This window comes from Anarrhichthys ocellatus, unplaced genomic scaffold, assembly GCF_004355925.1.
Source record: "Anarrhichthys ocellatus isolate YVR2014 unplaced genomic scaffold, GSC_Weel_1.0 scaffold27, whole genome shotgun sequence".
Classification (NCBI taxonomy): domain Eukaryota; kingdom Metazoa; phylum Chordata; class Actinopteri; order Perciformes; family Anarhichadidae; genus Anarrhichthys; species Anarrhichthys ocellatus.
In genome coordinates this window covers 5,274,764-5,287,317 of record NW_022280057.1, presented here as the reverse complement: position 1 = coordinate 5,287,317, position 12,554 = coordinate 5,274,764, and the positions used below count along the sequence as shown (strand labels likewise).

At 40.9% G+C, this 12,554-nt stretch overlaps 4 protein-coding genes across 4 annotated transcripts in view; 2 read left to right on the top strand and 2 right to left on the bottom strand.

The window, feature by feature from the left end:
* tmx2a (thioredoxin-related transmembrane protein 2a) overlaps positions 1-277 on the bottom strand; it is a 4,656-nt gene extending 4,379 nt beyond the window's left edge. The window contains 1 exon segment of the mRNA XM_031862747.1: positions 8-277. Coding sequence (XP_031718607.1) covers positions 8-209 — 202 coding nt within the window. The 5' untranslated portion in view covers positions 210-277.
* Positions 278-300: 23 nt separating this feature from the next.
* pmf1 (polyamine modulated factor 1) lies at positions 301-2,625 on the top strand. Its single transcript, XM_031862746.1, has 5 exons — positions 301-625; positions 1,155-1,260; positions 1,411-1,511; positions 1,850-2,045; positions 2,484-2,625. Exons 1-5 carry the CDS (start codon positions 399-401, stop codon positions 2,547-2,549), a joined length of 696 nt encoding a protein of 231 aa, XP_031718606.1. The 5' UTR covers positions 301-398; the 3' UTR covers positions 2,550-2,625.
* Positions 2,626-2,752: 127 nt separating this feature from the next.
* On the top strand, positions 2,753-5,535 carry med19a (mediator complex subunit 19a). The gene is made up of 6 exons (XM_031862759.1): positions 2,753-3,114; positions 3,415-3,537; positions 3,881-4,014; positions 4,158-4,254; positions 4,339-4,433; positions 5,116-5,535. The coding sequence occupies exons 1-6, from the start codon at positions 2,895-2,897 to the stop codon at positions 5,179-5,181; spliced, it is 735 nt and encodes a 244-aa protein (XP_031718619.1). The 5' UTR covers positions 2,753-2,894; the 3' UTR covers positions 5,182-5,535.
* Positions 5,536-7,176: 1,641 nt separating this feature from the next.
* slc43a1a (solute carrier family 43 member 1a) overlaps positions 7,177-12,554 on the bottom strand; it is an 18,502-nt gene continuing 13,124 nt past the window's right edge. The window contains exons 6-15 of the mRNA XM_031862903.1: positions 11,382-11,474; positions 10,813-10,946; positions 10,580-10,707; positions 9,976-10,122; positions 9,850-9,885; positions 9,617-9,746; positions 9,303-9,435; positions 9,131-9,204; positions 8,755-8,878; positions 7,177-8,630 (exon numbers count right to left, since the gene is read on the bottom strand). Coding sequence (XP_031718763.1) covers positions 8,436-8,630; positions 8,755-8,878; positions 9,131-9,204; positions 9,303-9,435; positions 9,617-9,746; positions 9,850-9,885; positions 9,976-10,122; positions 10,580-10,707; positions 10,813-10,946; positions 11,382-11,474 — 1,194 coding nt within the window. The 3' untranslated portion in view covers positions 7,177-8,435. The remainder of the gene's footprint in view (positions 8,631-8,754; positions 8,879-9,130; positions 9,205-9,302; positions 9,436-9,616; positions 9,747-9,849; positions 9,886-9,975; positions 10,123-10,579; positions 10,708-10,812; positions 10,947-11,381; positions 11,475-12,554) is intronic.

The following is a 12,554-nucleotide window of genomic DNA, read 5'->3' as shown; positions in this document are numbered from 1 at the left end:
TCCCCACCATGCACGCTCACCCAGTCGAAGTCGCAGGAGTTGCCGTCCTCTCGCTGGGTCGCCAGGTACTCGCACAGACCGGGAGCCTTTCGGACCAGCAGGAAGGCGACGGTCATGAAAACCGAGGAGATATAATACGGTTTCAGAAGCCATTTGTAAATCTGAGGTAAGTGGTACAAAAAAGTACAGAGTCCTGTGATTAGACCCATGCTGGTAAAGACGACAGTCAACCTCAAGGGGTTTGAGGAGGAATGACAGCTGGAAGGAACTGACTGACGGACCTGGCGACCAGCTCGAACTGCGCATGTGCTAAGAAAAACCGATTTCGTAGTTTATGGGAGCAGCGACTCGCCGTAGAATTGGCGGGTATTGAAAAAACGTAAACAAGAGGAGGAAAAATGGAGGAAAGCGAAGCCGCAACACAAAAGGAGACTGTAGATCCCGTTTGTGGTACAAACTCAGTTGTAAACCGAGCTAATGAAGCCACAGGAGAAGTTTCCTCACAGGTGTCAATCCCTGGATCAGTTGGTAAGCCTCCCGAGGACACAGCAGCTCGGTACAAGAGACTGAAGTTGTTCGACAAAGTGATGCAGAAGAGCCTGGAGAAGTTCATCGACCATGCCAGGTAACGTGTGTTTATGGTGGAAATCAGTCCCGAAACGACAGCATTCACTGTCACAGCTGTCACAGGAAGTCAGACCTTATTGAAAATAACTGCCTATTGTAATTAAGTTAAAAGATGTAGGATTATAATGTTTTTGAGAAATAATAATTACTCCCATATTTTTTTCTAGTTTTCTACACATTTCGTATAATAACACAATGTATCTCTCTGGGCAGCAGCAGATTATTTTTTTTCCCCATTATCTCTATTATTGTTAAATTTAGGGATTGTTGGGTGTCAGACAGTAGTGAAAAGGTTCCTGGAGTCCAAGGTGATACCTTAAAGTTGCTTTTTTTGTCCAAACAGTGAATCAAATGTCATTTTCTCTTGATAAATGACTTAGCATGTCAGTTATTTTTCTGTGGATGAATTTATAGATTAATCAAATAATCGTTTCAGTAATAGATTGGTTAAGCAGGGGAAACGGTCTGGTGTTTTGGGAAAAGACACAATGTGCTTCACTTTTGGTTGACACTGCTTTCGCTCACAGTTTTAACAGATTTGCCAGCACGTTTCGTCCGCTGTACAAAAAGAACCCACAGAGGATGGAGAGCATTCACAAGCAGTTCATTAAGGAGCTGCAGAGGACCATACAGGTACGCAGCACACCACACATTAGTACCATGTATGAAACATTTAAAAACAAATGGAGGCTCTTCTGCCTTGTTATGTTTGTATATGTACTTTTCTACCTGCCTTTGCTTTTTATTTGCTTACCGTCGTTGCCTGTGTTTGTGTATTTGAAGGAGGACATCAGCAGATTGATTGAAGAAGGTCGGTTAGAGATCAAACTGAATGAGCTGGACCAGCTGGAGAGTGCTGCCAAGAAGAAGGCAGACCCTGCATGGTCCGTAAACACCACCACAACCATTTCACCTTCCACCACCTTCTGCTTTCTTTGCAATTAAATGATCAGCTGGTTACATGTCATGCTTTTGATTCCCTGTAAAACACTTGTACCCTCTTTGACAACATCTTAAGACTGATATCCATCAGCTCCTATTACCACCACTCATTCAAATACTTAATAACAAGTAGATAGTTGATTTACTTGCCATAAATATAGCAAATCTCACTAACAGCCCTGTAATATAGGTGCATTGCCTTTCTTCATTATCACCACTATAATGTTTCCATTTAGCAACATGATTAAAATACAAAACATCTTCATCCTCGTTTTGATAGGCGGCCGAGTGGAGTTCCTGAGCAGGACTTTTGCAGCTTTTTGATGCCATACTATCAAAAGCAGGAGAACTACATGCGACAGGAGCTGAAAAAGATTCAAGCAGAGAATGCTGCCCTATCACAGAAGGCCCAGGCTGGTAGAGAGAGTCTTGCTCAGACTGAATTTCGTATTTCTACCACTGTTGATGAGTGGAAGGTGAGAGAGAAACTATTGTCAAATGAAATATTAGAGCTATACAGGATATCATTTATTAAAAATCACATTAAACATGTTTATTTTTACACTCACTAACGGAATGCATGTGTAAGTAATGCTTGAGTCTTTACTCTAGAATGTATTTGTGACAATAGTGAGACGACTGCATGATTGAACAGTATTTATCAAAATCTGCATTTTACTTCTCAGGTAAGTTTTAGTAACATGAATATATTTTAAATGGGAGTGATGCTTTTTTAATTAAAGAATGAAGGAGAAAAAACTGTTTTTTCATTGGTATAGTGTGCAGGAGGCCGCTGTCTGACAACTTATGATGGCGGACAAATTATAGGCGTGCACCATGACAAGAATATATAAAATAGAAGTTTGTCTTGACTTTGAACAGTTTTCTTTGTATGTTTTGTTTTTCACCTTTAGGCATCAGTCACAGAGTTTGAAAGGCTGGCGTCTTCTCTTTACCCTACCAATGTCTTTGATGTGTGATCTTCAAATAATTTGTCCTGCAGATATATCAAATAACTTAACTGTACATTTTGGAATTGTTCACCATGCCTGTTTGTCTGAAAATAAACTTGAAATCTAAAAAATAAATTGTGATCTGGGTGATTGTATCCGTGTGGGCGTACATATACCAATCATTATGGTAATATGCGTGTTTACGCCTGGTATTACGGTACATGGGCCATGAAAATAATGCCACAAAGAAGTGAGGAGTCGGGTTGTTCACACACGGATGGATTCAGGGTGAACACCCTGTCAAAAAACAGGCCACGCGCTTGACGAAACTTAACTTTTTCTTTCAATATAAATGTATTACTTGTGATAGATATGACGGAAATGTTTTCAACTCTGTTCGGGCAAAACGAAGCTCAGGGACCTCCCGGCTCGTCGTCTCTGGGTTTCGGACCAGGGAAGCCTCCGCCGCCTGTGCCGCAAAATCAAGCCTCTATGGCGGGGCAGATGCCACCGCAGCTCGGGGATGAAGGGCCTGCCCTGCGGAAGCCCGGAGCCATGAATGAACCTTTCTACTTACTGCGAGAGCTTCCTGGTACTGTCTGGCTAATGTTGTTATTGTTAACTGCTGAATGCTTTGTGTATTATTTGTCTGTTAATTTAAAAACAGAGTAGCGCTGATATAAAAGGTTGCTAAGCAGTTTGTAAACAATGCTAGCTACGGTTAGCTAGCAAGGTAAGTGTTACCGAAAATATCGATTAAGCTAATTACCGTTACCGGTTCGAGCCCACCTGTTTTTTCAGAGGTTGTTTTTCTTTATCTCGGTTGTGTGACACTAAAACATCCACTATGTTTACTATGTTTTAACTGTGCTCTTGGTGTGTGTGTGTTTAGTGGGAAACGAGTTAACGGGCAACACCAACCTCATCACTCACTACAACCTGGAGCACGCCTACAACAAATTCTGTGGGAAAAAGGTGAAGGAGAAGCTCAGCAACTTCCTGCCAGAGTTACCAGGTGGGTTTTACGTGTCGGAATTAAACGTGGTGTTAATATTGGAGACTGCACACATTATATTACAAACAAATAAATGTAGTGACGATAATGATTCATGTGAAGTACAGGACGGAAGTTTCCCCAAGCTACTTTATTCCTGATAATTGTTCTTTCTATTCCAATTTTACTAATTTCCCCTAAAATGACAATACTTTTGTTTGTTTTTATTGATTACAGCTGACCACCTTTACATCTTTATGGCTGTGTGCTCTGTGTGTTCATGACCTTGTCCTTTCATTTTTTTGTATTTCGATGTCTGAACTTCCCCCTCACTCCATATCGTCCTTCCTCTTCTGTGCTGCAGGTATGATCGACTGTCCGGGCACTCAGGACGGCAGCTCGTTGCGCTCTCTGATCGATAAGCCTCCAGTGTGTGGGAACTCCTTCAGCCCGTTGACAGGCGCTCTGCTCACAGGCTTCAGACTACACACAGGACCAGTACGTACTCAATATATCGATATATTAACATAAATATATATATACACAGTATGGCAAAGTTTTATTAGTTGGCATATTCTAGCCTACAGGTGCTCTTGTGTTCAATATTTACATGCAGGCATGTTTTTGTTTGTTTTTCCCAGCTACCAGAACAGTACAGACTGATGCACATACAGCCTCCAAAGAAGAAGAGCAAACACAAGCACAAACACCACCGACTACAGGACCCGTTACCACAAGGTCTGACAAACTCTACGTATGCACTAGCGCAAAATAATGCAGCGTGTTTTCAGGCAACTGAGCTGCTTCTTTTTGACGTCACAGAAACTCCATCAGACACTGATCCCAAGAAGAAGAAGAAGAAAAGGGACGACGATCCTGACCGCAAGAAAAAGAAGAAAGACAAGAAAAAGAAGAAGGTAAGAAAATTTGTCAAGCTACCAATAATTCATAAAGTTGCCAATTAGGCGTGGTTATGGTTAGAGACTGTAAGTGTTTCACAAAATACATAATATAAATGAAGGTAATAATTAAACTTAAAGCTGCAATAAAGGAACAGGTCACCCAAAAATACGTATTTTTCCTCTTACTTGTAGTGTTATTTATCAATCCAGATCTAGATTGTTTTGCTGTGAGTTGGAGATATCAGCCGTACAGATGTCTGCTTCTCCCGAATATAAAGGGACTAGAATGCACTCGGCTCAAAAAGATTAATTTTAAAAACTCAAAAGCAATGACTCTTTGTGTTAAGATAATCCACAGACCTTGTCGTGAGCAGTTTCATGTAGGAACTTTTTTCCAACACTAGAGTGTGAAAGAGCTTCAAAACAGCTCTGACTTGTTATTGCTTTTTTAAAGCTATGACTTCTATCTATTTGCAAACAGTTTCCAACCCACCCAGTGGCTTCTATCGGATGTGTTACATCATCCCATTATGTTTGTTTTGCCAGACTTCTGTACTCTGGGACCCATACATTTGCACATTTTTGTCTTTTCTGAGAACATGTGTGGCTTTTGAGCAAAAGATCTGTAATTGTATCGTTTTTGATAAGGCATGTCATATCATAAAAACGGTCTGTTTACATCTTTGTCCCCTTCCAGAACCGCCACAGTCCCGACCACCCCGGCCTCGCTGGATCACAACCCAACAGCAACAGCCTCAGATAGACAAGAGCCCACTGTGTGCATGCCGGCGTTTGAGCGTGTGTGAGACTGTGCATTTTGTAAGAGGATGCGTGTGTGTGTTTTACAGATAATTGTATTATTGGGAGTATGTTTTAATGAGATGAATCAAGTAATGCAAATGGTTGTATGATGCGTGTGAGAGTGAAAGGAGCAGCGACACAGTTGATGTGTGTGATGATGTAAAGACATGTTACAGAGCAGTGTACAAGGCAGAGACGAGCTGAGTGGTGTTATGGATGACTGAGCAGGCACTGTATGTATGTCCCTCTTTGATTTTGTTGTGATATCTTTTGACCATATTGCCAAAATCAAATAAACTTTTGGTTATTATCTTTGCATGCGTCTCCTTTATAAGTCCTTGTGGGCGCGTAGGTCACATGATCAAACAGAGTTGCATGGTTTAAAATGCAGCAGTGTAACAACAACAATGACCAACATGGCTGATGCTGAGGTATGTTGTTTCTGAGAAAATTGTTTGCATGGTTGGCAAAAAAACAAAACACAAGTTAAGTACAATGTGTTTACAGCCATTCATTTATTTAACAAATGCACAAGCTGCAAATACTGATTAAAGGCAGGAAAATAAGGCATACATTTAGCAACTCATACCAACACTTCAACCCCAAGGGTAAAGAGAGAAGATTAGACAAGCCGCTGTAGAGGATGGTCTTACAATACAGACAAGAAAATGTTTATTTTTGATGTCGAGTCTGTCGGAGGTGTCGATTAATCTTCGCTCCAACAATTCAGGCAGCAACTTTGAATCCCAAATGCAAAGGCAAAAAAAAAGGTCTGACAACAAGGAACTTTTAAGGCAACTTGCAGAGATACAAAGACGTCAGTTTTAGGACTTATTTGTTTTCAAACATTACAAACTACTGTAAAAGAGGAAAGTAATATCAAATGCCAAACTGGGAAACCTCGGCAACACAGATTGTTCTCCACTCAGTATTTATTGGAACCGACAGACTCAGAAATCACAATCAACAAAAACCAAACTGTGCTTTACTGCAGGACTAATGCATTTTGTTGTAAGGTCCTGCAGGAAAGTGCTGTACTATCAACTAGTTTACAGTTCCTTCACATGGCTTTGATTTACAGTGAAAGATGATTGGTAGAGGCATTAATCTTGCATTCGTATTTATATTGCAATAAGACCCAGATGGAAAGAAAGGCACAGAGTTGAAACAAAACACAGAATCTCTAATGGCGAGAAAGCAAAGATTCATGAAGCTGAACACATTTAAAGGACGAAGGATAACTATAAAGCAGGAAAAAATCTACTAAAGCTATCTTGTCACTGAAATGGATAAAAGGAATTCATAAATCTACAAGATACTGTTGCTGTGAGCAGAACAAACGGATACAGGATAGACAGATTTTGATCTGCAGCTGGCTGAAACACTGTCTTTTCAATGGAACTTTGAGCGTCCAAGCAGAAAAATCACAATTAAAAAAAACGAGTTTAACCACAGCCAGTGTCTCCCACTCATCAATTTGGCTACTGTACACACTCATATACATACATATACTGTATACACACACACATATATATATATATATACATACAGCATATATACTATATATATATACACACACACACATACACATATATATATATATATATACATATATATATACACATATATATATATATATATATATACACACATATATACGTATATACATACACATATATATATATACACACATATATATACACATACAGTATATATATATACACACACATACACATACATACACGTATATACATACACATATATATATACATATATATACATACACACACATATATACGTATATACATACACACACATACATATATACATATACATATACTGTATATACATATATATACATATATATATACACATATATATATACATATATACATACATACACACATATATACATATACATATATATATATATATATATATATAAATATGTATAGTAAAGCAAGCAGAATATGTCATAAAATAAAGACACTCCTCAGTTCTATTTACAAAAAAAACAATTTTGATGGAGATGTGTTTGCTTCACAATCAATACGTGACAAAAAAGGCAAAAGCAGAATACACAGTAAATCATCTAAGCTTCATTTATAATTAGCACACTACACAATAAAGGATACTGTAACAAACGCTTCCCTTTTTAATGCTACTGCAGCTAGAGTATAAAAATACACTTAAATACACATTTTACACACACACTAGTTCATTGCTGTGCATAAAGCAGTACAAAGTGATTCATAACATTGACACACACTGTGTGTGTAAAAGTCAGTCTTATTTTTCAGTGTGAATTTTCAATAAAAACATGTTTTTCCTACACATAAAAAAATCCAGAAATGCAAGGGCTGACTCAGCAATACCTCCAAAGAGCATTACTGCACAAGGAGAAATTCTGTAGGGATTCAATTTGACATTTTGGGTATTTGACAATTAAAGGATTAATAGCGGAAAAAATAACTTCAATGGACAGACATACGAGTCGGTTGCAGAGAGACGGTGCAAAAAACAGGAGGTAGATGTGGTGTCTCTACAACCAGCCTATCTGTGCGTGATCTGTGTGAAAAACTGGACTCCGAAAATACCCAAACCGCTTCTTTCTACGTGCCAGAAGTCTGGTATTCTGTTGGATGCTTTGTTTTATATATTTTTTAGTTTTTGCCAGAGGAATTAAAGTAGAAACAGCAAAGTATCTCCTACCACAAGTTTGCTTCATTTATCATATTTCTGAAACAATATGGAGGGAAAAACGGAAACTTTTCTAACTCTGTTCTTTGGTCTCAGCAAAGATTGTGATGATTGTTCAAGAAATCTTTGAAAACTATACAACAGTATTTCAAGTACTGTGATATCCGCAGTCTGACACACAGGCAGTACCAGGGTGTGTGCTTGTGAGTGAAATCTATGGCTTCAAATCACACTAATTTGGCCAATAAACCAAAATAAATAAACAAACGATGATGACACATCTTCTCCCGAAATCACAAAGAACTTAAAGTCCAACTCTGAGTCGTAACAAAGCATGAGGAATCCTATTTGCTCGAGGGTATGGATTGTGGCGAACAAAATGTGCACCAGCAATGACCAAAATCCAACTGGAAATATCTAAACAAAAATATACACATGGATGTGTAGATTGCTGGTGCTCATTTTGAAGACGAGTACAAATACTACGATTCCCCCGACCCTCCGCTCGGTGTCGCTCTACGCCTCCGCAGCAGCGAGGCCGTTGCTGTGAGGTTTGTAGCCGTTGGCCTTGTCGTTGAGAGCCTGCATCTCCTGTTCGGCCGCCCGCTTGTCTCTGGCCTCCTTTTCCCTCAGCAGCTGCCTGCGGTGGTAGTACAGGTAACCCGGTAACAGGAAACCAGCCAATGAGAAGATAATGAGGCCGAGGTTGATCTGAAGGATAGTTGGATGACAGAGATGGAAAGTTTTTAGTCATGTAGCTCTTGGTGGGTGCCAGAGTTTATTTTGTCACTCTCTGCAGGCGTATGGAGTTAGAAAAAAGGGTGTGCGTCCTCACCCAGTAGGGGTCTCCCTTCAGCCTTCCCACCATGGCGATGAAGAGCGGCTGCTGCAGCAGAGCGATCACAGCGCTGATCGTGGACTGGAGGCCCGTCAGAGTGCCAAAGTGGTTGGACGGGTAGCTGTCAGAGAGATACAGGTGGTTACTGACAGAGCCCCAGATTAGAGAGGGAAATGTAACAAAACAATGTATTTCTACTTTGTTCAAAATATATCCAATCATGACGCCACTTTAACGATTGCTTTGTAATTTAAGTGGGAAACTTAAAAAGTTAGATCCCTACGGTTATGTTTTCCATATTTCCTCTAAGATGTGAGTTTGTTAAACAGAGCGTCAGATGATGCAGGGGATGAATTAGCAGTGCAGCACTCACACAGCAGCATAAAGGCCTCCGCAACAGGAGTGGATGAAGCCTCGGACCATAGTGTGGAGGATGAAGGTCAAGATCTGAGGGGAGAGAAAAGGAACACAATCAATGGACCTTATTCTTTACTTGTTTCCTTGTTCTCTCGCTGTCCTAACATGTGTTTGTGTGTGCGCACTACCTGTAGAGGCAGGCAGTCTATGAGGCAGCAGCATCCGAAAGCGAGCAGCAGCCCGTTGGTGAGAATGAAGGCCCTCATGGCGTTGGTCACTTTCTGGATCTTACGGTCTCTTTTGGGTACAGTGGTCTGCTTGCTGGGACACAGACACAGAGGGGTTTTAGTATTAGTAGTATACTGGGCCCCTCCCATTATAACGACACCGTCCAACATTCATGTGTATGTCTGTATTTAGAATACTCTTTTCTTACCACCACAATTTCATCATTATTATTGATTCTACTGCTTTTTAATCAGATATGACACACTGTATGTACCTCTGCTCTGTGCCGACGGTCTTCTCCTCTTCACACTCCTTCATCTTCCAGTCCATGATGTATCCAATCAGAGGACACGTGGCCAGGCACAGCAGCTGCAGCGTGCCGAAGATGGACGAGTAGAAACTCACTGAAGGAGAACCCATTAAATCAAATAAAGTTGAAAGAAAATGAAAAGACATACCAGAAAAGTTATATAAAGTATATACATTTAGAGCTGAAGCGTTACTCACCTTTCTTTTCTGCCTCAAGCACCAGTTGCTCGGATGCTGAAATATAAAATCAAAGACCATCTCTGTCAGTAACTTTTAGATGCTCTTGATAACGGAAAAAAAACGACACTATGCTTTGACACTCACGATGCTCAACACCGCGGGTGACCATAAACTCCAGCATCTTGTTCATCGCCCCCATGAAGAAGATGATCCTCAACTGGGACATCCCCATCGTGACCAGACTCCACAGGAAGATGGGAGAGAATACGGACCGTCTGAAGGGAGTAGCATCTGTGAGAAGAGGAGACGGTTTGTTCAACGCAAGTGCATTTATTCATTGTAACATACATAGGAGAGGAGCTTATGAAAGGTGATTTCTTACTGTTGTGTCATACAGTATAAATCCCACAAGGGAGAACACCTTTCCTTATTGTGACCACTCAGATGTATCTTCAGAAGCAAAAAGATATCTCTGAGCCGTCACAAGATGATTCACAGGATAGATAGGAAGAACATCTGTAAAACTAAATGTTTTTATTATTTTCTTGTAAATTCCTCATTTTATTTCTTCAAGCCCTTTAAAGAAATATATTTAAAACAACAATATTTTGGTTGAATTGGTCCCAGCCTGTTGACGTATGGAAGAATTCAGAATAGTTTTGCACACACAAGCCGAATGCAGTGTGAGGCGGTGGTATAAAGTAAATAGCTGGGAGCATAACAGATGCGAGAGTGTTTGATGACTTACTGGGCGCAGAGTCGGATCCATTAGGAAGTTTCTCTGTGGAGCGTCGGATGTCTCCATTTTTCTGGCTCAGTAGCTCTCCATCAGTCTTCTCGTCAGATGAAGGCAGCTCTGGCAGTGTGATGATCTTACTGTTATGGATAAACACACACGTTGAGGATGGAGTGGAGGAACGATGGTATGAGTTTGGCGTCTCTGGGAAAGAGATGGGGCAACAGACCGGCGGACACACTGACCTGTAGTCTACCTCGTCAGGCGTTGGGAAACCTTCAGTGGGCCAGTTGAGGAAGCAGTTGAGACAGACAAACCCAGCGAGACCTGTCCACATCAACATGATCACTTGGAAGGACACACCTGCATCGTAGATCAGCTGGGGAGTAGGGAGAGGGGGAGCAAGAGGCTTGTTTTACTTTTGAAGCAACTTGTCCTTTTAAAATGGTAGCCAGCGATGTTTTTGGCCACTGGGTGGCAACAGAAGAAGTTGTTAACACAACACTGGCATACTACCACCTCGTTAAGTTATCGCGAATGTGTGAATGTAGCACACATGCTTAATTAGCTGGAAGACACTAAAACAATCAAAAGGGAAATCATCCATCACTTGATCCTGCCACTTCGGATGTTAAAACCTCATTGGCACAATGATGTTATTTTTGTCTAAACTGATCCAATAATGCTGTCTGATTTTACCCATAACATTGTTTGTATTCCAAAAGCTCCATAATGTGGTACAAAGGATATATAATCATAAGCTTTATTTGAGAAAACCGTGTCCATTTCTGTCAACTTAACCTTTTTCATTTACCTTGACTCCAGGGAAGGTGACAGCAGAGGAGGCGTAGGAGCCAATCATCAGAGACATGATGGTGGAGCTCAGAGCACCAAACATGTTGGGGAGCTGCAGGGTCGGAGGAGAAGATCCAATATACATCAGTCCTTACACTAATCAAACATGTTCACCCTGACCTCAGCCATGTGATGTACATTATGCCCTTATGTCGTGTTTTTAATCTAGATGCAGACTGTTATTGTGACCAGCAGATGGCAGACAGCTGCTTTGTGTGAGCATGATGAACCAAAACTCGAGTTCCTCTGTAATGACACCGTGAACTTCCTTCCTCTGTAGTTTGCACCCAGTCACACTCCTCTCTCCCCACAGAGCAGACTCATTAAAAAAATATTAGTTTCCATGTCATGAGGAAACAAGAAACAAAGTCATGACCCAGTTTGCGTCCTGACCCCATAATTCAAACGCAGACTAAGCTACACTTTGACAAACGTCCACCGTCTTTATTCTGACTTTTTCAACACATTCTTTTGAGTTAGGATTAGAAATGTGCAAGCCAATCTATAGCCAGCTCTCGATGAACTTCAGAGGGCTCAATGGACCTGGCGTGGGGGCACGCATGACACACGGCAAAGGGAACAAGGTGGTGGGCACCAGGCACTAACACATCATATATTAGGTCGACCTATTTACAGTAGTAAGAAGCTTAGCGAACATAACAATGACCTATTGTGCAGCCAGCACACGCAGTGTCCTTTGATTAGAGTATTAAATGGGTCAATCACGATTATAAAATCACATGGGTGGGATTTTAGGTGTGCTGCATGACAAGCTCAGTATTCTCTCTCAACACTGACCACGGTTTTCCAAACTTCTGCTGGCATCACCTAATCTCCCTGCTGGGTCAGAGTTCACCGTGTGGGGTCAGAGTTTCTTTTTCCACCCAACGTTTCCTCACTGAGGCTGAACCGAATGATGTCAACTCAAGGTGACAATGACGCACTTTAAGCAATTGTTGAAAACAATGAAACTCACCAATTCAGACATTTATTTATTATTTTAAGATGATGTTTGACTTTCTTGGACAGAGGCGTATAGCAGGTATATGATTATGCATTTTGACCATTAGGTTACCAGGAAGAAGGATGGGTGTGTAGAGGGGTGTGTAGAGGGGTGTGTAGAGGGGTGTGT